The sequence below is a fragment of the Tinamus guttatus genome, unplaced genomic scaffold (genome assembly GCF_059628265.1).
Source record: "Tinamus guttatus ecotype Peru unplaced genomic scaffold, ASM5962826v1 Tinamus_guttatus_pri_ptg000150l, whole genome shotgun sequence".
NCBI lineage: Eukaryota > Metazoa > Chordata > Aves > Tinamiformes > Tinamidae > Tinamus > Tinamus guttatus.
Window position 1 is genome coordinate 6,339,893 of NW_028288684.1, and position 21,537 is coordinate 6,361,429.

General features: G+C 43.7%; 1 protein-coding gene across 1 annotated transcript; it reads left to right on the forward strand.

Moving 5' to 3' along the window:
• Nucleotides 1-683: 683 nt before the first annotated feature.
• SLC7A1 (solute carrier family 7 member 1) lies at nucleotides 684-21,160 on the forward strand. Its single transcript, XM_010218290.2, has 11 exons — nucleotides 684-1,065; nucleotides 5,160-5,318; nucleotides 7,594-7,768; nucleotides 10,043-10,167; nucleotides 11,826-12,048; nucleotides 12,892-13,031; nucleotides 14,221-14,323; nucleotides 15,801-16,012; nucleotides 16,379-16,527; nucleotides 18,516-18,624; nucleotides 20,247-21,160. Exons 1-11 carry the CDS (start codon nucleotides 696-698, stop codon nucleotides 20,354-20,356), a joined length of 1,875 nt encoding a protein of 624 aa, XP_010216592.2. The 5' UTR covers nucleotides 684-695; the 3' UTR covers nucleotides 20,357-21,160.
• The last annotated feature ends 377 nt before the right edge of the window (nucleotides 21,161-21,537 follow it).

The window sequence follows — 21,537 nt, forward strand, 5'->3', positions numbered from 1 at the left end:
CGTGAAGAGAAGCTCTCTGCTCTCTGGAGTTTTCACAAATTTTGCAGCAACTTACATACAGGAAAAGTGTCTCTGGGTGCATTTTTTCACTACAGAGTGCAACTTAGGTGCCTGTGGTCGCGTTATGCTCTAGGGACAGTAGCACATGTAGAATTCAACTGTTCCATGTTCTGGGACATAGTGCTCACAATTTTTGGTCATTCACCTCTGAAACTTAATGTTAAATATCCATATATATTTATCCAAATCTACATCTATCTGTTTGTATATATATATATATATATATCTTTTAACTCCTAGCCCAGGAAAATCACTCTGAAATCTGAAGGACAGGCTCTGCTTTTTTGGCTTGCATGCTTTTGTGTAGCCTTTGTGGTTGTAAATCAGATTAGTTTTCTTCATGGGACAAGGGCTGTGGTAGAACTCAGTTTGCCCCCCCAGGATTGCACAGCGTCCCTGGTGTGAATAGGAGTAGGAAGGAGAAAAATGCTCTACTTATTTTCAGTTTAAAATCCCTGAGATAAGCCTAGATAAAATGCCATTACAACTGCTTTGCTTTGTGAAAAAAGTGGAAGGTGAGAAGACGTTTTTGTCTAAGGGTGAAAAAGCTGCAGTATTATACTGGGTACTTTTTGTGGGGTAGCATTGGTTCAGCTAATGATGACAGCATCTTTCTTGCAGGCCCAAAGAAGAAGATGGGGTGCCAGGGATTTATCAACTTTGGAAACCAACTTCTTCGCCGAAAAAATGTGGACTGTACTCGAGAAGACGGTCGCCTCTCGCGATGCCTCAACACGTTTGACTTGGTGGCTCTGGGTGTAGGCAGCACTTTGGGTGCAGGTGTCTACGTACTGGCTGGAGCTGTGGCACGAGAAAATGCAGGACCTGCCATCGTTATCTCCTTCCTGATCGCAGCCTTGGCTTCTGTGCTGGCTGGACTCTGCTATGCAGAGTTTGGTGCTAGGGTGCCTAAGACGGGATCAGCTTATCTCTACAGTTATGTCACTGTTGGGGAGCTGTGGGCCTTTGTTACTGGATGGAATTTAATTCTTTCCTATGTTATTGGTAAGTATAGCAGATGCACAGCAAGTTTTTCTTCCAAAGGGCAGTTTTGTAAGATCAGCCTCGATTGTATTGCATTGCTGTTAAAGAGAAGCAACACGCTTGCCAGAGCTCGCTGGAGGCTTCAGGACCCTCTGCAGGAGTGCTGTGGTGGTGGCTCCTGTTGCTCTGAGAAGTGAGGGATGCACTGCAGGTTGAGAGTCTGTACTGAAGGTGGATTATTACTGCAGCTGCTTCCTCTGAACTTCCACATTATTCATGTGGCATTTCCCTGGCTGACAGGCTGCTACAAACTAGTCAGGAAACAAAAGTGTTTTCCTAGTGTTTTCCTCCTCTAAAGGAAGGAGCAGCTGACAGCAGGATGCCTTTGCACAGCAGCATCTGCACTCCTGGCTGATTACGGAATAATTTCTGGTGCCTTTGAAAACTGCTTGAAGTATCTGGAGATGCGAATATTTTCTCATGAGTGGTTATAGATTAGGCTAAGGGTGAGCTGCAGGTTCACAGACTCTGAAAGGTCCAAGTGAAATCCCCTGTAAGTCCTTGACTCCTACTAAGAGAGGCTTTGGATGAAGCTCTGAGCATGTGATGTACAACCGAGCCGATACATTAAAACTAAGCCACATTTTTCTAATTAAGGCTTCATGAATCCTTATGAGACTCCTGCCTCATCAAGTATGTTCTGGGCACGCTGCTTGTCACCATGCCATGTCACCAATACCACCAACTTGTCAGTTCAGAGAGAAGACTTACTAGTTTAAATGGAAAACAATATTCTGGTGAATTATTAAAGAGTTATTTTTTTAACTGAGTTTTATGGGATGTGCAGCTGTTACCCTGGAGGTTTGCTCCCGTGGTTCTGAGGACAGGAGGGTGAGAGCGTATCCAGAAAGACAGAGCGGCTGCTTCTCAGGTGCCTCAGCTCTCCGAGGTGGTGCTGGCTCTGTTCTGTGCTGCTTGAAGCTTCTCGCTCCTTTTTTCTTAATAAGGAATGAGAGGAAAAGTCAGAGTCATTTAAACTCACCTCCTTAAGAAATGCGAGTGCAGCGATTTTTTTGAGTCAAGTTCATTGCAGGTAGAGGATAAAAAGTTTTAAAGCAGATTAATTATAAAACTTCCTCCAGATTCCTAAAATGGACTCTGCTTAGGTTACATGTGGGGAAATTGAATGAATTTGGTAATGATTTATCTTCTCTTGCAGAATGGTAGTGATAGTCTTCTCCATGCTGCCCATCCAGTTAGTTGTAATGGCCTTTCCTGCCATGCTACTGCACAACCAGAGTGAGGGATGTAGTTGCGGAGAGGCCAGGGTAGCATCCCAAAACTTGATTCTGCAAATGCACAGTGAGGTTTACCGAAGTAGCATCACACTCACAGGATCTAGGCTGAAACTGACATTTTTGAGGTGATTTTGCTCTCTCATAATGGCTTTTGAACTATTGCCTCAGTGGTTATCTTAGAGTTAGCTGCTTGGTTTATTACAGAAAATGTTATAAAAACAAGCTAGGTGTTGTCCATGCATGTGTTATGACGTACGAGGTGGGAGCTGCAGCAAGGCTCTGCTTTACCTCACGCAGCCCTTTTCCCCGCACTCGCTGCCCCTGTGGCGCGCGCAGGGCGCCTCCCGCCAGCTCCGGGAGAGCGCGAGGGAAGGCTATGTTGGCCGGCACTCTGTGGTGGAGAGCTGGGGTGGCCTGGAGGCGGGCAGCCAAGTCTGCATTCACTTGTGCTGCTGAAAATCCAGAGCAGGGCCACCGAAACCGGCCAAGCCAGCGGGAACTTGCAGCTCTGAGGGACTTGGCCACATTGATATTTTTTCACTGGAGCTTCTGTGACTTCTGTTCAGCCCAGGCAATATGCAGTATTGTGGAGGGGAAAAAGCATTGCTGGGTAGTGCTGGACCACAGAGGAACTGTGGCCTTTAACATATAATTTACTATAACTTGGCCTTGGGGAGGAGGTAGTAGGAGACTGTGGCAAGAGGACCACGCAACTGTTGTCTCGCCAAGGTGGGAAACCAGGATGGCAGCAGTGTCCTCCCAGCCATCTGGTGGGGTTGGGGCTTGGCCAGACTCCAGTGCTTGGAGCTCGCTTGGACCTGGAGCTCACGCAGGGTCTTGCAGGTGGGTGACAGATGAAGTGGCTGTGTGGCTGCTTGGTGGTTATCTGACCTGGAAGGGCTTTTGGCGTCAGAAACTGGTCTGGGCTTCAGCATCAGAAATTGGTCTGGGCTTCCTGCTGGGGCAATGAAGCTGTGGGGGGCTGTGCCAGACTGGGGAAACCTTCCCAGAGCAGGAAGCTGAGGGGAGCTGATAGGACGGTGAGTAGCAGCATCCTTGGAGAGTTATCAGTTGTTCAAGCAAAGGGGATTCCTGGGGCCTGTGGTTACCCCTAGCCCATATCTGTTACAGGAGAGAGCAGGAGGTCTGCAGCAATGCTCATAAGCCCTGTGTGGATGTGGATAGGAACCAGCTTGATTCTGGCAGGGCTGTATTGGCCCAAACTGATCATTCCTCTGGAGGCAGGTTGCCTGCACGGCCTGGTGTCTTTGCAGCATGATTTCTAGCCCAAGTAAAGGTATTACCCAGGTGTCTCCAATGCTTGCAGTATGTCAGATTCCTCCCACTCCCTTGAGGCTTTGGTTACACAGAGTCAAGTATAAACTGTTGAGAGTTATGTGAAATTGGCTTCCAAACTAAAGAGTACAGGAGCTGGCTGTTCTTGTCCTAGAACATGAAGGATTACCGCCAGAACAACAACAAAAAACACCCACAAAAACAAACAGAACTAAAGAAATAGCCTCTTTTCCAGAGTAGCACTGAAGCAAGTTGAACAATTTCAGCATGATACACAGTAACTTTGGAGTTTTTCAAAGCTAAATGCCTTGCTGGCTGATGGTGTTGATCTCTCATCCCTTCAAATACATTCTCACTACTCACCTGTCCATCTTAGCACACAGAACTGCATCCAGACTTGTCTGATTGCTGGATTATGTTTATACTGTTGAAAGCCAGATTGGGGTGATGAATGTTCCTGATTTTACTGCAGGTGGTGCCGATCCATTGCTGAAGAGGGTTTCACTCTGGATAAGCACAGACTTCCTTTAACACAGTCACAAGAGCCCAGAGCTGGAAGCTGAAACCTGCCTGTATCAGATCCAGTCTCTTTGACTTCACACTATTAGTGTGTCAAGACAAACTGTTCTAGGCAGAAGTGGAGCCAGAGCAAGTCCTGTAAAGAATCGTTCTGCAAACCAAAACCAAACCAACTCCTTTTTTAACCAGGCAATTATGTACTCATTATATCATGCAATTAGATGTTGTTATATGTAGTGCACTGTATGAGACATTGCTAGAATGGTAACTACTGTAACACAGAAGGAGAGAAGTAGACTGCCTGTTACCCAAACCTGTTTATTTTGTATGGTGCTGTCACTCCCTTCTGTTACTATCTGTTTTGCCAAATGTCTCTTCTGGCCCAGATAATGTCCCAGACTTGGTCACCGTGAGACCCCAGCTTCAGTCCTCACCCTAGCAAGCGGTGCATCCTCTGTTGTTCCTGACATAGGAAGTAGAGACCGTGGATAGGGTGGTTTTAGTGCTTACTGCAGGGAGAGCCATGTCACTTGCTGGAATTAGCACTAGGGTCTTGATATTTAATGACTTAGGCTCAGATAATCTAAACCTGCATTGGAGCCAGATGTGCCTTCATCCCACTCAGATTCTCTAGTAGCAGAGTCCAAGCTGACCTGCAGGCTGCCAGAGTAGACTACAGGTATCGCTGAAGTGGGATTTGCAATCTAGGCTTTGGTGCTCCAACTTTGCACTATTGTAAGCCAAGCTGCCTCGTGCAAGGTCTCTCCGTGTGGGCTGTAGTAACCCTGGTGTAGGTACATACCTGGTAATTCCTGCCAGCATGAGAAGGGACTCAGACCTCTACAGCAGCACAGATTGCAAGGTTTTGAGGAAGTGGAGGCTGCTGGAGGGTGGAAAGAACATTCCAGGCTTTAACTCAAGGCAAGTACAAGGTGCCCCTAGGGGTTCAGAGTGTGTGCCAGCCATGAGAAGTGACCTGCACTGTTTCTGTCCTTTCTTCAGGAACGTCCAGTGTGGCCAGAGCCTGGAGTGCAACGTTTGATGAAATCATAGGACAGCACATTGAAGAATTCTGTAAAAAATACATGACTATGGATGCTCCTGGAGTGCTAGCGAAATACCCAGACGTCTTTGCTGTGGTCATAATCATCATCTTAACAGGTAAAGCCCTTGGCGGGGTTTGGAAGTCTTGGACTTTCCTCTTCTGTGATTTCATTGTTTGCTTTTGGAATAGGCACAAAATCCTCATTTATTTTGGGCACCTTATTAAAAGCTCTTTGTTACAAGCATTGGATTGACCTATTTAGCTGCCCCGGAGTTAGCACTGGGCATATGCTGTTTACTTCTTAATTACAGGGGAGCATTCTAGATATTTTTGTGAGCTAATTTTAAAACTTTAAATCAAATTTCACATAAGGAAAGAAGGAAGGAAAAGGTGACTTGCTGCCCTCAATCAGGCATGGTTCTTCCTCTTCTCCCCCTAATCCTATTGCACAGGAATTGGCATCTGCTGCTCTGTTGTACTTGCTCCTGTTTTGATAATCTACTAGTTTTCAATGGTTTGGGCCAGGAAAGAGAGAAGGAAAGCATGGGACTCACTAAGAACCTCATGTACTACTTTTTATTTAACGTGAAACAAGAAAATCTGTATGAGCTTTAGTCTGTGCAGTGAATGCAAGACGTAAGAGAAATAATTATGTGAGAGATAATCAGGCCCCCTTTTTTTTCCCCTAAAAATGTGACAATGCTTTTGATCAGAATTGGGAAGTTTTGAAATTTTGTAAATTGAAAACCCTTCTGAACCTTTTCATATACTCCTGCTGGATCTGGAAAAACGTTGTTAAATTTAAACAAAGGTAAAAACTTGCACTCTTCCTGCACCTTTGTGGTTCCCAGAAGGCAGAAGTTACAATGTTATCCTAGCAAGGTTATTCTGCCCTTTCTACTCTGATCAGGATTGAAATGGCCTGTGCTCATAATGATAGTTTGTAAGTAAATAGCCCTTTGACATCTGGGTTTTAATGAGGATTTAGGGCTCCATCTAGGACTCTTGAAGTCTTCCAAGTTCAAGGCTGTAACTGAATGTGAAAGAAGATTTTCTTTGTTCATCTACATAAAATAGGAGTTGCTCGAGTTTCGGATTAGAATTCAGCTCAGGTACTATTTACACAATTTGGGACTCTTCATCTTAGCACTTCTGAAGAGTAAAATGGTACTGATTACTGATGGTTTTATGCCCTCGTATAGAACAAATTCCTCGGATGCTAATAAAAAATGCAAACCCTTTTCTACAAAAAGATTCCAAATGAGAAATGTTACTGCTTAATACAAGCTGTGTTAATTTACTTATTCCTCTCTCCTGAGTTTCGGATTTTTCCTGAGTGCTCCACATGTTCTCCTGATCAGGTGCAGTGCTTTGCTGGATGCTTCCCTTATGCTGCTGTCTCAGCCAATTTCCTTGTCTTAAAGGAAGGAGCTGCGAGTGCCCAGGATTCTCCCCTCCCTGTGAAGTACCTTGTGTGAGCAGCCTGGGCAACATTTGGTGCTACTCTCCTCCTGCAGGCTCTTGTGATTTTCTTTTTTTCTTTTTTTCTTTTTTTTTTGAAAAAATATTCTCTCAGCCATCTCATTTGTTTTGGATTAAAAGTTCTTGAAAGCCAGGCCAGAGGAGCAAATTTGAATGACCAGTTTGTTCTGAGTAGCTGAGTTATGCCTCAACAGGCTGCTGATTGCCAGTGCTTATAAATGTTCTCCACATGGACACCCCTCAGACTGCAGGCTGAATTCCTGCTCTCACTGAGCGCACTGGCAAAAATACCACTGATTTAAATGGGAGCAAGGCTCCTAAGATGCCACTTTATTTCATGCCTTACAGCAGGTCAGCTACTTCCAGGGCTTATTGCATCCCTGTTGGGATGGCATCACATTTTTCTCTGCTCCTAAGGAAAGTTTAAAGTTTTTTTTTTTTTTTTTCCCTAAATTCTGCATTTAGCAGAGACCTCTACAGCAATGTGCCTTTGTGAAAAAAACACTTGCAGTGCTTCCTTCCAGGACACTGAGCTTATTGGAGCTGTGGTCCCTGGATGGAGATGTGGCTCCATCTAAATGGCAGCGTAGTGCAGTGATGTGACCTGAGCTAGGCTGAAACTGCTGGAGGCAGCAAAGCTGCAGAGCACTTCACCTGGGGCAAACACCGAGTGGAAGTGCTGTGTGAGAAGGCATTAGGTCAGGCAGTTATAATATGTGGGCTGCAGCCCCCATCCTCCTAACTGGTGAATTTGTGCTTGTCCTACCTTGGCATTGTGGGGAGACAAGGGCAGAGTACATCGTTATTGCAGCTCTTCTGTTTTCAGAAAGTGAGCTCTCCTGTTTGTAAGTGTGCTATTTTTATGCCCCCCACGCATGCTGCTGACTGCCTGTCTGCTGTTTTTCCTAGGGCTTTTGGTTTTTGGAGTGAAGGAGTCTGCCCTGGTGAACAAAGTGTTCACGTGCATCAACATTCTCGTTCTCGGCTTTGTCATGGTATCCGGCTTCGTGAAAGGATCTATTAAAAACTGGCAGCTGACTGAACAGGACATATACAACATCAGCCATGGCATTCACGGAGACAAGTAGGTTGGGCTGTTTCTTCTCAGCTCTAAAATTGATGCATTTTTCAATTGCAAGTTTGTAGGATGCCTTGCGCAGTGATACCCTGAAAATCCTTAAAGGGGATTGCTCCCTTCTTCCCTAAAAGCTCTGGGGGTCAAGGCAGGTGTCCGTGGGAGTTTGCTGAAAGCAGACTAGGCTGGTGAGCTGAAACCAAAAGGAGTCAGAGCGTCTGAATGTAGGTCCTGCTGGATAAGTGACCTTTTCCAGCGTCACGACAAATATGGCATACATTTTTGAGAAAAAACATTTTTTTTATATAACCTCATACTCAAGTTTATGCCATGCTGGCTCTGGTGACTATCTTAAACCATTGCCAAATAAAGCTTTGTAGCTCTTTTGGACACTTGGACAAGATCCTCAAGCTGCCGTTGTACCTTTGGAGGCTTTGTGCTAAATGCCTCAGTAAAAAGGAGAGCAAGTTGCAGAGTGTTTTAGTGCATTGCAGTAAGATTATGAGAAATCCATTTTTAATGACATATTGTTGCTTTGCCAAAATCCTTTACCCCCACACAAGGCCAAAATGAAGGAGCTTAGAAGGGTTGCCAGTGATACAGGACTGTTCATTTTTGTTTGAGACTGTGCAACACGGGCCTCTTGCTCTGGCTTTTAAGTATCTCCATGTACCTCCGTTCAGTCCTGGCTTGCTACCTGAACCCTAATTGGTGGCCTGCTTGGAAGCAGAGTCTGGCACTAGCTGGAGAGCTTCATACATGTTTCACAGGTCACTTTGGCTTGGTTACAAACAAGCTGTTTATGGAGACTCTGAAAAAATTGGCTTGCTACGATTTTTTTTTCAACAAATAAATTGCTTCTATAGAAAAAAAAAATTGTGCTCCTTCGCTAATGCTATGCTTGAATAATTACCAATAACTGTAGCGCTCTTACCCATAGCACTTCTTGTTTTTGTATAATGTATCTAAGGTTTTATTTTACTCCATCATCACTTCCTGAGTAATCCACATTTGGATTATCTGGGCTATTTCTGTAAATAGGAGGTGAGTTTTCATATAAGTCTCAGCTGAACTTCTACAGCCAAGAGAGTTGAAATGCTTATACCTGATTAGGCTCACAGATCCAGGATTTACATTTATTTAATTGAATTTTTCTTTTTGTTGAATGTTGAGTGACCAAAATTACTTGAACTGAAGGATATTTTGTACCCATGTGACTCAATCCAGGCACATGATCCAGAATGCACGGAAATCAGTAGGAGCCTGCCTATTAACTTTAATGAACTTTGGATCAGGCTTAGCAAGGCATTTGCCTGCATTATTAATAATGAGATTACATTTTGTAGCTTTGCCTGCACACGCAAATGGGATGGTTTTGTCTTGTTTGGATGAAGATAATTGCATGTTTTGAAATCTAAGAGTGTGTGTGTGTGTGTGTGTGTGTATATATATATATATATATATATATAATTTGACATTCAGGACTCCCCTGTCCTGCCATATTTCTCATGTTCAGTATTCAGGCAAAAAAAAAATCTTGCTTATTATTATCTACAAATTATGGTTTTCTGTCTGTTGCCACCTTGCTGCCACCATTTCATGTTTCTGGAGACACATTTGCTGTGTTTCATGCACTTAATGCTAATGCTCTGCTTTAGGTATGGCCTGTTGAAGAGACTGTGCTCCTACCAGCGATGCAGGCTCTTCTCCTCCATCAGGGTTGCAGGCAGGGTTTGGATATGAGCCTGTCACAGTCAATTTTAAAGTTCAGAATTTAAGATTGAGCTCATTTTAGAGAGTCACAACATTTTGAATTGCTCTCTGATATGTACTTATCTGCACTTTGCCTTAGTCCATTTTAGGTGAAAAACATGTGGTTTAAATCTCTTTTTCTTCCTTTTCCAGCATTGCATGCTGTGCTTTTTCAAAAGCTTTATTATAATGAGCACATGTAAATGTGCATATATACATGCACATGGTAATAGTAGAAGTACTTTAATCTTCATTATTTTCTCTCTATCTTAGCCAAGACATTTTTATCCTAATAGATGTGGGCTATAGGCATAAACCATGAACACATTTTTTAAAATGCACTTCCCAGGCTATTGCAAATTGCAGTAATTGTTAGAGCTTAGCATTTTGTCTGATGTTTGTCTGCTGGCTGTGTGAAAAAGAGAAAATATTCCTCTGAACTCCAGCTTGGATTTTGCTATGAGCTGGGTGAATAGCTGTCTTGTTCCCAACTGGTCAATATATCTTCTAACCAAATGCCATACCTTTTAGTCAAACACAGGGAGAAAAGCTTTATGGTGTTGGAGGGTTTATGCCCTATGGATTGAACGGAGTCCTCTCAGGGGCAGCCACGTGTTTTTATGCTTTCGTGGGATTCGACTGCATTGCCACCACAGGTAAGAGGGAGGACGTCTTCATTCCTGTTATGAGCCTCTTTGCTGGTAGACTGGCTTTCGTGGGTAATTCAGGACACAGCGTTCATTATCCCTCTGAACCTCAGCCTCAAATACGTTTTTGACTCAGCTGTCTCCTTTTTCTCACAGAGCTAAATATGTCACAAGTCCCTTGGTGCCTGACTTCTAGCCAGTTTTGACTTACAGCTGCTGTGGCTAGACCTTATAACCCACAAAAGCAGTGCTCTCTGTGCTACTTTGCCTGCAGGCCCCAATTCCATGGATTTTTGCTGATGACCTAACCCAGTCAGACTCCACAGTTAGGTACCTGGAGAGAAAAAAAACAAACATGTTCAGTTGCCTCATATGATTGACAGTTTGAACCTCTAACTCCAGATGATCCTTTAATCAACAACTTATTCTGGAGGAGGATGTTTAAGTGCCTGCAGCGGAATGTGTTCCACCTGGCTTGGAATATTTAAAGAACCAGAGAAAGAGGAACTCTTTGAGTAAGAGTTGGCAAGTTAATGCAATTCCTTGAACTGAGAAACTCTCAGGTTTCAGAGATCTCCTTCTGAGAGAGCAGCCCTCAGCAGTGACTGATTTCTACTGTAAGAATCTCAGTTTCCTGGAGAAGGAAAGTAATCTCCTCACTTTCCTGCTTATTAAGAACTAAGTTATTTCAAAGCCAGGCCAGAAAGAGATCATTACGAAGGTAGATAACCCAGTACTGGTTCTTGCTCCAAGAAGTCTGAAAAACTGTGGCTCCATTACTCCAGCTAACCCAAGAGCTTCTCCCTGGAAGAGAAACATATCCACCTAGATTTGTGGGGTCTAGTTATGGGGTCAATGTTGTGTCTAGTTCCTCCCTCCTTCTGAAATGACAAAGATCAGAGACAGGAGGTTGCCCACCGCAGGAGGTTGCCCTTTCAGAGAGACTGTGGAGTCTCCTTCCTTAGAGAAGTTCAAAAACTGCCTTGTTGCAATCCCATGCAACATGCTCTAGGTGACCCTGCTTGAACAGGGAGGTTGGACTAGAGGTTCTCCAATGGTCCCTTCCTACATCAACCATTCTGTGGTTTCGTGAGTGGCTCTGGAGGGGAGTGCTCAAAACTATTTCCTAACTAAACAGAGCCTGAATTTTGGTGGTGTGTTTTTTTACACATTCATCTCAGGTTGGTTGTCTGTAAAGAAGGGAGAACTAGAACTAGGCACCTGTGTTGCTGATTTTGCAATTTCACAGTTTTGGTGGAAATACCAACTTAAATTCTCACTCCAGCGTTTGCTTCCCAACTGCATGATAGTTTGTTGCTCCATCAGTTGTGACTACTGGGCTGTTTTGGGGACCACAATGTCAGTGGGATAGTAGGAATAATTGAAAATGAAAAATAACCTTTTTAGAATAAGGACTGCTTTTAGTCCAATTTGAGTTTACAAGATGTCCGTGTCAGAAGAAGTGACAGGAGCAATAGAAGGAGGAGCAAAGAGCCAGGGTAGTGTAAGTGAAGTGGTTTCTTAAGGCCATGATCAGTAGGCAACTCTACGCAGGCAAACTGCAACCTACTGCCCACAGAGCTTTTGAAAACCCCAGGCAGAATGTGTTAGAATGGGATGAAGTTTTTTGTTGTCATTTACCTGATGCTTCAGTTTCTTTTTTCCAGGTGAAGAGGTAAAAAACCCTCAGAAGGCCATTCCCATTGGCATCGTGGCATCTCTGCTCATCTGTTTTGTTGCTTATTTTGGTGTGTCAGCTGCTCTCACGCTCATGATGCCTTACTATCAGCTGGATACCAATAGCCCTTTACCCAATGCCTTTAAATATGTAGGTTGGGATGGAGCCAATTACGCTGTGGCTGTTGGTTCGTTGTGCGCACTTTCGACAAGGTAAGACACTGCTCTTCTACATTTATCAAGACAAATGCATATCTCCAGCTCCTTTTAAAGTGACATATGTTAGAACTCAGTTCTTGCCCAGCTTCCCTGCCGTCACTCATTTATCCAGTTTTGCATTGCATTATCAGCAGAGGAATTGAATTTAGAGGTGAGATTCTGATCTGTTGGCTTCAGAAGGGTTTCGTCCTGTGATAGATTAGAGATGTGCCTGGCCAGTATCACTTCAGAAGCTCCCATCCTAGCAGCAGACCAAGCAGGTGCATTTCTTGAATCTAAGTCTGGTTCAATGACTAAGTCATGGAGGCAGATATAGAGTGCAAACAGTCTGCCTGGAAGACATCCTGGCCTCCTGGGTGGCAAGCAGACCTGCTGAGTGCACCCCTGCATTGCAGGGTTCATCTTCTGGAACGTATAGGGATTACCATACCCAGGGCTACCTTTCTGCAGGCTGACGGTGTGACAGCCATCTGGATGGGAAGCAGGGCAGACTGGAGGCAGAATATATCATGCTCTTGAGACCTATTGCTTTAGAACAACTTAAACATAGTTAATTAAGTGAGCAGATCGTAGTGGCTCGGAGAGATTATGTTTATTTTGCCATAAAATCTGTCCGTTTCCGTGCCCCATGGTTAGATTTAGATTTAAGTTTGCAGCTCAGTTGTCAGCTATCAGCAACATGGGTATTTGTAGGGGGTGGTTGAAGGAGAAGCTGAAGTGAATGAAAGCCACTGCCACCTGTTCTGTGTTTGTACTGCCATAAACATGCTTCCTTTTGTGAGCCTGAGCTCCACGTGAGGTAATATAAGTAGATTATTTCTCCCTCTGTGTCCTTAGTCTCCTTGGCTCCATGTTTCCAATGCCTCGAATAATTTACGCTATGGCAGAAGATGGGCTTCTCTTTAAATTTTTGGCTAAAATCAGTGAGAAAAGAAAAACTCCAATAATTGCAACGGTGACATCAGGGACTATTGCAGGTAAGATCCAAAAGATTTGCGTGAATGAGTAGAAAGAAAGCATAAACTTGTCATAGGAGCAGGTAACTCTGCCGCGCTCTAGCCTGCTGACTTAGCTGCTGTGCTTCACAGCACGTCTTCACAGAAGGTGCCTGGCTGTCCTGCACCCCTGTGAGTGCAGAGCCTGGGCGAGCGCGAGTAGCTCTCCGTGCCAATACCTCCTTCTTGGAGCCCGTTGCTGACATCCTGTGTCACACCGAGAGTCGCCTTCATCCACTCCTTGTGCACTCTGCTGGCTTTAAAAGTAATTAACCCCCTGCGGTGGGCAGCCAGCTGTGCCCCAGGCTCCTTGGGGCTGTTGGCTGCCTTGGCTGCAGACGTCATGCACAGCCTGTAGGTAAGGCACGCGGCAGAGGATGCCAGGACAGACAGAGACAGGCAGATGGGCCCTGTGGCATAGGCATTTGTTAATCAGTTAGTCACAGCTGGTAGTATTCCTGTCCTCTCCTTCCATCCTGCGCTCCACAAGAACACGGGAATTAAGTCTTCCAGATAATGAAGATCAGCTTACCTTCTCCTCACAGCAACCCCCTTCCTCCAGATAATTAACAAACAGGCCAGTATTGCAGCTTTCTCTGTACTACTGCTTTAAATCCAGGATAAGCCACTGGTGTAAGGATGTGCCGTGTTTGAGGAGTGGTTGCCAGCTTGTCCTTTTGGGCTCTAAGCTCTTGTGAAACATTTCAACCTCCTGCAGGGGCAGCCTGGGCCCTGCTGAGTTTGGCACAGCTACTTCTCCAACACTCTTTTCTTCAGGGAGTCTTGAATTGAGATTGGGTAATAAAGAACTAGATAAAGTAAAAAGCTTAGCCGCAGCTCCAGTCTGACTTTTGTGATGGGTGAGTTACAGCACACCCTGCTTCAGCACACCCTTTTAAGAAAAACAGTGGCATTTACAGTAATAAATGCTGCTTTTGGTTTCAGTTAGTGAGGCTGTGGTGTGACAGCCTGTGAGGCTCAGAGCCTTGCAAGGCCTTTGGTGTTCAAGCATGCTTGAGTCGTATTTTATGGAGTGGCTGGAATCCCTTGCTGAATCCTCAGAAACAGTCATCTTTTGTCTGCTTTGTCTCTTACACAGCTGAAATGTGGCTACTCCACAGCATTACTGATTTTTTTTTCTTCCCTCTTTCGCCGCCTTCTCTTCCCACAGCTGTTATGGCCTTTCTCTTCGACTTGAAAGATCTTGTGGATCTCATGTCTATTGGGACGCTCCTGGCTTATTCCTTGGTGGCAGCCTGCGTATTGGTACTGAGGTATGGAGAAAGAAATAGCCCTTTTTTACCACATAGACAAAAATCCGCCCAAGGCAGTTAGATGCCCTCGTCATTTCTGTAGACTCAGTAACACTGTGAACATCTCCAGCTACTCAAGTAGAGGACATCTCTTTTACTTAATGGGGCAGTGTGCTAACTGGATCTGCGATGGAATCCTCTGAACTTGGTTTTGCCTTGGTCCACCTCTGCCATGGCTGAACCTTGAGTCTCCTGGAAGAGGTACCTATGGATGGGGGTGAGAGGAGGGCGCTCCAAGTGTCCGCATCATCATTGCTCCTGATCTGCACAGGGACTACAGCCTCTGGCTGGATTGTCTTTTGAAAAGGGAGTCAAGGGAAAAGGCTGATAAGGGACATCTGTTCTGCTGGAGCCTCCTGGAGGCCTTTCAGCTGCTCCCAGCAAATGCACAGAACTAAGAACTGCCTCTCGGTTGGATAAAGGCCTAACTGTAGTTCCTTTGCTCCGTGTCTGTGTTGTCCATCCTGCCTCACTGCCCAGAGTTTGAGGATTTCCCTTGCCCCTATTGCATTTTGTCTGTTTTCCCAGTCCCTGCTTCTCCATGAAGCTGCAAATGGCTTCTTAATTTGTTTTTGCAAACTATTGTGTCTATCATACGGAGTGCAATGGATTTGTCACCAGCACTCAGCCTTTCCCCTTTCATAGGTTTCTGTATGAAACAACATTTCGCAATTCACAGCATTTCACAAATGCCCTTGTCACAAATGCATTCCCTCAGAAATGATTTTAAGGGGTCTTTTGTAGTGACCCTTTCCTTTACTCAGGCTTGTGGCAGAGTGCCACAAACAAAACTTCCCTTAAAGGGGATTTAAGGTTGGAAGAGTAGTTTTTCTACATAAATCTGTCTGTGCATCAGGGCCCCGCTTGAATGAGTTGCTCTCTACCCATGCAACAAAAAAATTATAGTTCTTACTTCACCCCTTCATTCCCAGTGTGGCAGCAGACAAACGAATAGAAGAAACTAGAGAGGAGGAGCACTGAGCACCAGGAACAGCACTTTGTGATCAGCAGCTGCCAGCATGCGATATCTGCTGAGATGTTAGGTCAACTGCCTTTTACTCCAAAACACTGTAGCTGAACTCCCAGAGATAAAAGGCCATATTCTTCTCTAGTCTTCACTACTGTTGCCCAGCTATGTGTTGGTGATATCAATGATATGGTTTATGAAAGACTGGGTTGTCCAGCTTAGAAGAGTTATGAAGTACAGCCACCTTCTAGGTGATGAAAGTGGACCATATTTGCTTACGTAATGGCCACAACATTCCTCAGTTTTTCCCCTGAAACAGAAGATTGCAGCCGATGTGTGTGACTACAGTGTCTGAAACTATAATCATATAGTGGTGATCTGGGGAACAGCTATGCTTATCCGTGCGGCTTTTAAGCAGGCAGTACTCTGCGCCAGGGCAACAACCTCTTTGTTTCCTTCCCCTTTTCCCAGGTATCAGCCAGAGCAGCCAAATTTGGCATACCAGATGGCTAGAACAACAGAGGAGACGGATAACAACGAGTCTGTAAGCACGAGTGAATCTCAGGCAGGATTTCTGCCAGAAGAAGAGGAGAAATGTTCCCTCAAAGCCATACTGTGTCCCCCAAACTCAGACCCTTCCAAATTCTCTGGCTATGTGGTGAATGTCTCAACCTTCATCATTGGTAAGCACTGAGCTGTACAGCTTTGGGGCACTGAACCAGTTGGTAGGCCTCTGGATTCACCGTTAAGGGAAAGCTCACTTTCTTGCTTGTAACTGGTTATTTGCAAGTTTGATGAACTCTTGTAAGGGACAAGGTGAGGATAGATGTAACATTAAATTTCTCACTTGAAAAGAAGTGTTGGGTACCCCCTGACCAGGGGATTTTGGGCGTATGGGGGCAAGGACATATCTCTTACAGTTGGCTTTTTCTTGGTTTGCAGTTTGTTTGCCGAGCTTTCAGATTCTGCGGTTTGTTTGTATTTTTTGTTTGTTTGTTTTGTTTCATTCATAAAAAACCAAATCAATATGTTTTTGTGTCTGTTTATAGGTTTCCTTATTGTGGGTAGCTGTATCTTGACTGCCCTTGAGCCAAGCATTCTGATAAAGACTGTATGGATTATTGCTGCAATCCTTGTTCTTATTGTCAGCTTCATTATATGGAAACAGCCTGAAAGCAAAACCAAGCTCTCCTTCAAGGTGAGTGTCTCAGGAGTTGTGGCTAGAAGTTTGTTGTTTGGGAGCTGGTTGGAGGAGGGAGTGCATGTTGGCCTGATCAGAATGAGGGACTTGGCCACATGGACAGAATGAGAATATGAGTCTGACATGAACTTTTCTATGTTCTAATCATATCCTTATCATAATTCTAATCATTATTCTAATCATATTCTCATTTTGATTGCTCTTCAAGTACAGTTTTTCAGCAAATGCAGAACACTTCAGATTTGAACACTTAAGTCCAACCACAATTTCACAGGTTTGTGTTTGCAGCCATTTAGGCATATAGTCACAGAAGGGAAAGCAGAAGTGGCCAGGAGCAGGAAATTCAGGAATGGTCATCTAGACTCTGTTTGCTGAACTTACCTCTGAGATGTTCCTCTGCCTTGGACTCAGCATATTTTACCTCCTTTTTGTGCTTTAGCCACTACCCTGTCAAATAAATAAAAAAAAAAATCAGACTTGTCACTGATGAATCTGCAGCAGCTGTTTCTTATCTCCATGTTGTCTTTTAGGCATTTACAGCCTGACTGTTTGGTAATTTTCCTTGAAATTCTCTCTGGGAATCCAAGGCTCACTGCTTTGTTCCCTAGTTATTTCTCTGTATTTCTCTTTAATAGGTAATTTGTCTCCTCTCTCCAGTACCTGGAGACCTACTGGCCTACCAAAAAGCTTTCAGAGATGCTTATAATTGGTCCAAGGATTAGTTCTGTGGTTTCTAGCTACATACTTCACCCCCCCTAGGGAAATTTCACTTGTCCCTACTGACTTGACAAGGTCTCATTTAGGAAAATATTATTTCCTTTTCTAGTCCATGTACCAGTCCTCTAATTATGGTTCTGTTGAGCCACCGACCACCATAAATGTTTCTTCGTGTGCGTGTGTGAAACTTGAATTAAAACAGACTTACAGCATTTCAGACTGTTTCTCTTTGTACATCCTCTTTTCCCTTATGAGTGAAGGGAATTTTCTTCATTTTCCCCTTAGTTTCAGCATATTCACAGACCTTTTTATTATTGCCAATTATAGTTCTGGCAGTTGGTTGTTTCTCATTTTGTCTCTACAGGCCTTATGTTCTGATTTTTGCATTTCAGCTTTACTGAATCACTTGTTTGATTCTCAGATCATTAAAGTACTCTTGATGCTGCTTCACTAGTCTCTTACTCTATTTCCTGTATATTTTTTATATTTCCTGTAGCTCTGTGATGATTTTCAGTAGTACTTTTACTGCCTTCTGTTAGAAAAAACTTTGTTAGAAACTCCTTTTTATTTTCCTGCTAATGTCTTTACTTGCTGATATCTTGAATTTGTTGGCAACTGCAGAGTTTTTCAAGCTGCTCTTCTGCTGTATTCATTTCTTTGCTTCTTTAAAGTGGTGGAGGTTTGTATGTTGTGATGTTTTCACCCTCCCGGCCCTCTGCCTTCAGATCTCCAAATAATCTTTTCCCTACAGAACAGAAGTGAAGCGAAAGTAGCAATCCAATGTTTGGCAGTTCAGGAAGTAAAAAGGGAGCCCCCCCACAATCTAGTAACTGACTAAATGGTGTGTGCATTGCTTAATTACCCTGGTGGGGTGACTGGAGGGATGAAGGTCCTCAAGTCTGTCCTTCTGACAGCCCCCCTGCCCTCTTCTGTTCCTTAATAGGTGCCTGTCATGATGTTGTCCTTGTTTTATCTCCTTTTCTCCTTCCCTCACAGGATTGCAGGTAAAGTTTGCCTGCTTCCTTCCTTCCTTCCTTCCTTCTTTCACAACACAAAACAAGCAAAATTGTTCTTAAAATGGAGTGCAGCAGGCAGTTTTCACATCAGTCTCATATCCTATCCTGCATTTTGATCTAACCTTGCCTTTTCTAGGATCTGGCAGCCAAAGAGTTGTTAACAGGCATCATTTGTTGTTTACAAGGGAAGTGATGTTCTTGCCTGTCTATTAATCTGTCTTATGGATGTAATTTATCCCTCTTTTTTTTCAGGTACCTCTTTTGCCTCTTCTTCCTATTGTGAGTATTTTTGTGAATGTTTACCTCATGATGCAACTAGATATAGGCACATGGATACGATTTGCAGTCTGGATGCTCATTGGTGAGTTTAACAGAGGAAGAAAATAACATGCATTTAAAGTTATTTGAGTTTATTAACCATAGATTTTCTGTAGTATTCTAGGGAGGGATTTTGCACTCTCATCATCCTTGGGTAACCATATTGACTTTATTGAATCCACTCAGGCAGCGTATCTCAAGCTTTTTGTTAAATTTAAGTATCAAGAGACTTTTTATGTTGGCAAAACTACATAGGAACCATCTTGTGCATTGTTCCCATAATGGCTTCCTTTGCAGCTCTATAAAAATGAAGCAAATGTTATCCTTTTTTCACCATTTTGTGGGAAGAGGAATATCTTAACCAGCACGTGGTATGGGTCTGTGATTGCCTTTCTGATGATCTTTAAGACTTTAAGGGCTTTATCGGGATGCTTTTTTAGAGCTTCTATCTTTGATGGTAGACAGACTTGGAGGATCAAAGAAGTAAGAGTCAAGGATGGCTTCCTGAAGTGACTGCCTATTTCTTTGCTCTGAACCTGGTCAAAGCAACTCCAGGTAGCTTCCCTTTTTGCCCATATCCAGTTTTTATAGTAGTCCCCTTCCCCATTCCAATATTTTTAACTGTGAATGTTAACACTTTCCCAAGGTGTTCTGGTCTGAGGATATCCTAAGAATACAAAAGCATTGCCTTATGCAATGGGAGACAGAGATTTACGCAAAACTCCTGTGTAAACCTCCTGGCTTTATCTTGTCAAATTCTCAGTATACCTAACTTCAAGGTATTGCCCGTTGGATGTCAAAACCTGACAACATGCAGAAGGGCGATGTGTTAGATATGTGTCACCCTGACAGAAACCTGTGTTAAAAGGCAGAGCAATAGAATGGCTGTGAGCCAAGGAGCAGGGTATGCAAATGAATAGTCTGAATAGTCTTGGGTTTAGACTTTTTAATTTTTTTTTGCTGCCAGTTTTATCAGCTGGACTAAAATCATGATTATATTCTTGCTGGTGGATAACATCTGAGTTCTGAGAAGTGGTAGTAAGGAAGTACATGTGCATATGTGTATGTTTAACCACATAAATGTGTATGAATATAGTACTTTTGCTTTCTTAGTGGAATGAGAAGTGCTCACTCATTGCACAAGGGGCTGTACAACCTTCCTTGTCTGCTGAACTTGGATTGGCATCCAAGTGCTGAGGCTGGTGCTTTTTGAGCTGGAGGAGCTGTGCTCTGTCCCAGGATATTCCAAATAGCCACATGGAGAAGGCAGAATTTGTTGTGATAAAAATGATCATGTATGATTACCATCAGTTATGGATGTTTTTTATTGCAATAGAGGCTATCAATGCACAAATGGAAAGAGAAGGCTCTATACAGAAGGCAAAGCATTAGATGGACTCATTCAAAAACATGGAGAATTTGTTCTGTAATCAACCCTGGTTTCTCCCTTATGTTTGGGGTAGGGATAGATCATTTTTAAAAGAATGACCTCTTGGGTTTATTGTTTTATTTTGTTCTTGTTTACCCCTGAGGAAGATAGTTGTTGTCTGCTGCAAGGTAGCCAAGGCTTGATTTCCCTGTAATGTAACCTGTTTCCGTAGATGTGAGTAGTGATTTCTGTTTCCTTATAGATCTAATGTTGCCCTTTTCACTTGGCTCCCACAGGCTTTATCATCTACTTCACCTATGGAATATGGCACAGTGTGGAAGCCACGTATGCGGCCTCAGCAGACACGGAGAGGAATACGGACACTGGTTCAGAGAGCTGCAAGTGACTGCCCGATTGCCTTAAGGGCAACTGAGGAACTGCTGCAGTGAAGGAAGCTTTGTTGGGGGAACCTGAAGTGTTTCATCTGGTTAATCAGTAATGCAGGAATAATGAAGCATAAGGTGGGAATCCCCAGCCTTGTTGCTACAGCTTGCAGTTTGCTTAGTAGCACAGTTAAAAGGGATCACAAGGAAAAAGCCACACCTCTGGCATATTCCCGGCAACACTGTCAGCTAATCTGGGGCTACGCGCTTCCCTTCCTCCCTCTCTTGTTTTTTTTTTTTTTTTTTTTTTTTGCAATGTGTAGAAAGAAAACTGCTTCTGTGTGCTGGATAACCTTAAATGCTGCTATGAAACCAGGCCTCACAAAGGTCCTTCTCTCAGTAACCCTGTGAATTACCTCCCCACAGATACTCTACTTGATTATACATGGAGCAGCTCTTGCGATGCTAATGTCATGCTTAGATCAGCTGGTTACTTCACCTGACGTGAGCTGTACCACATGAACACACAGAAAAGGCTCTCGCCAAACCTATGCTTTCACCTAGTTAAGAAAGCACCTGCAAGATTTACATTCTTTAAAATATCAGGTTTCATGGTTTTATTGTATTTAACTTTTTAAAACTGATTAAGTACTCATATTCCTTATAGTGCACTGCTGCTGTGAAATGTTGGGGAGGGTTTATGGTCGCTGCTTGTCAGGTAAATGGCCATTTGCAAATGCGCAGATAGTGCAGAACAATGTTTCTGCTAACTGTACACTCAGCAGAGGGTTTAGTCATAAAACTATTTCGTGCAAGTACTTGAATGGTTTTAATAGAACGGGTGTCTCCCAAAGAGCCTTCCTACCTCTTCGTGTCAAGACTTATCAATACCATTACTGAAATGGGGGGTGGCTGGCAGAAGTGCTTTTGAGCCCAGGTCTTTGAGACCAGTAGGGCCCTATTTTCCTTTCTGTGCATCCATTTCATTTGAAATCAGTATATTGCCACCAGTACAGGCCCCTTGAAATAAGAAGGAATTTGGCCTTGAGAGTTTGGTTTGGTTCAGTGGGTGAATCATATTCCTGCCCCTAGAAAGAGATGCATAGAAAGATGTCCAAGGGTCCTCAAAATCCTCTGGTGAACAGAATCCGAGAGACTCGCAGCTTCTAGCCCCTCTCCCAGGTGAAGGACATGAGGATATACA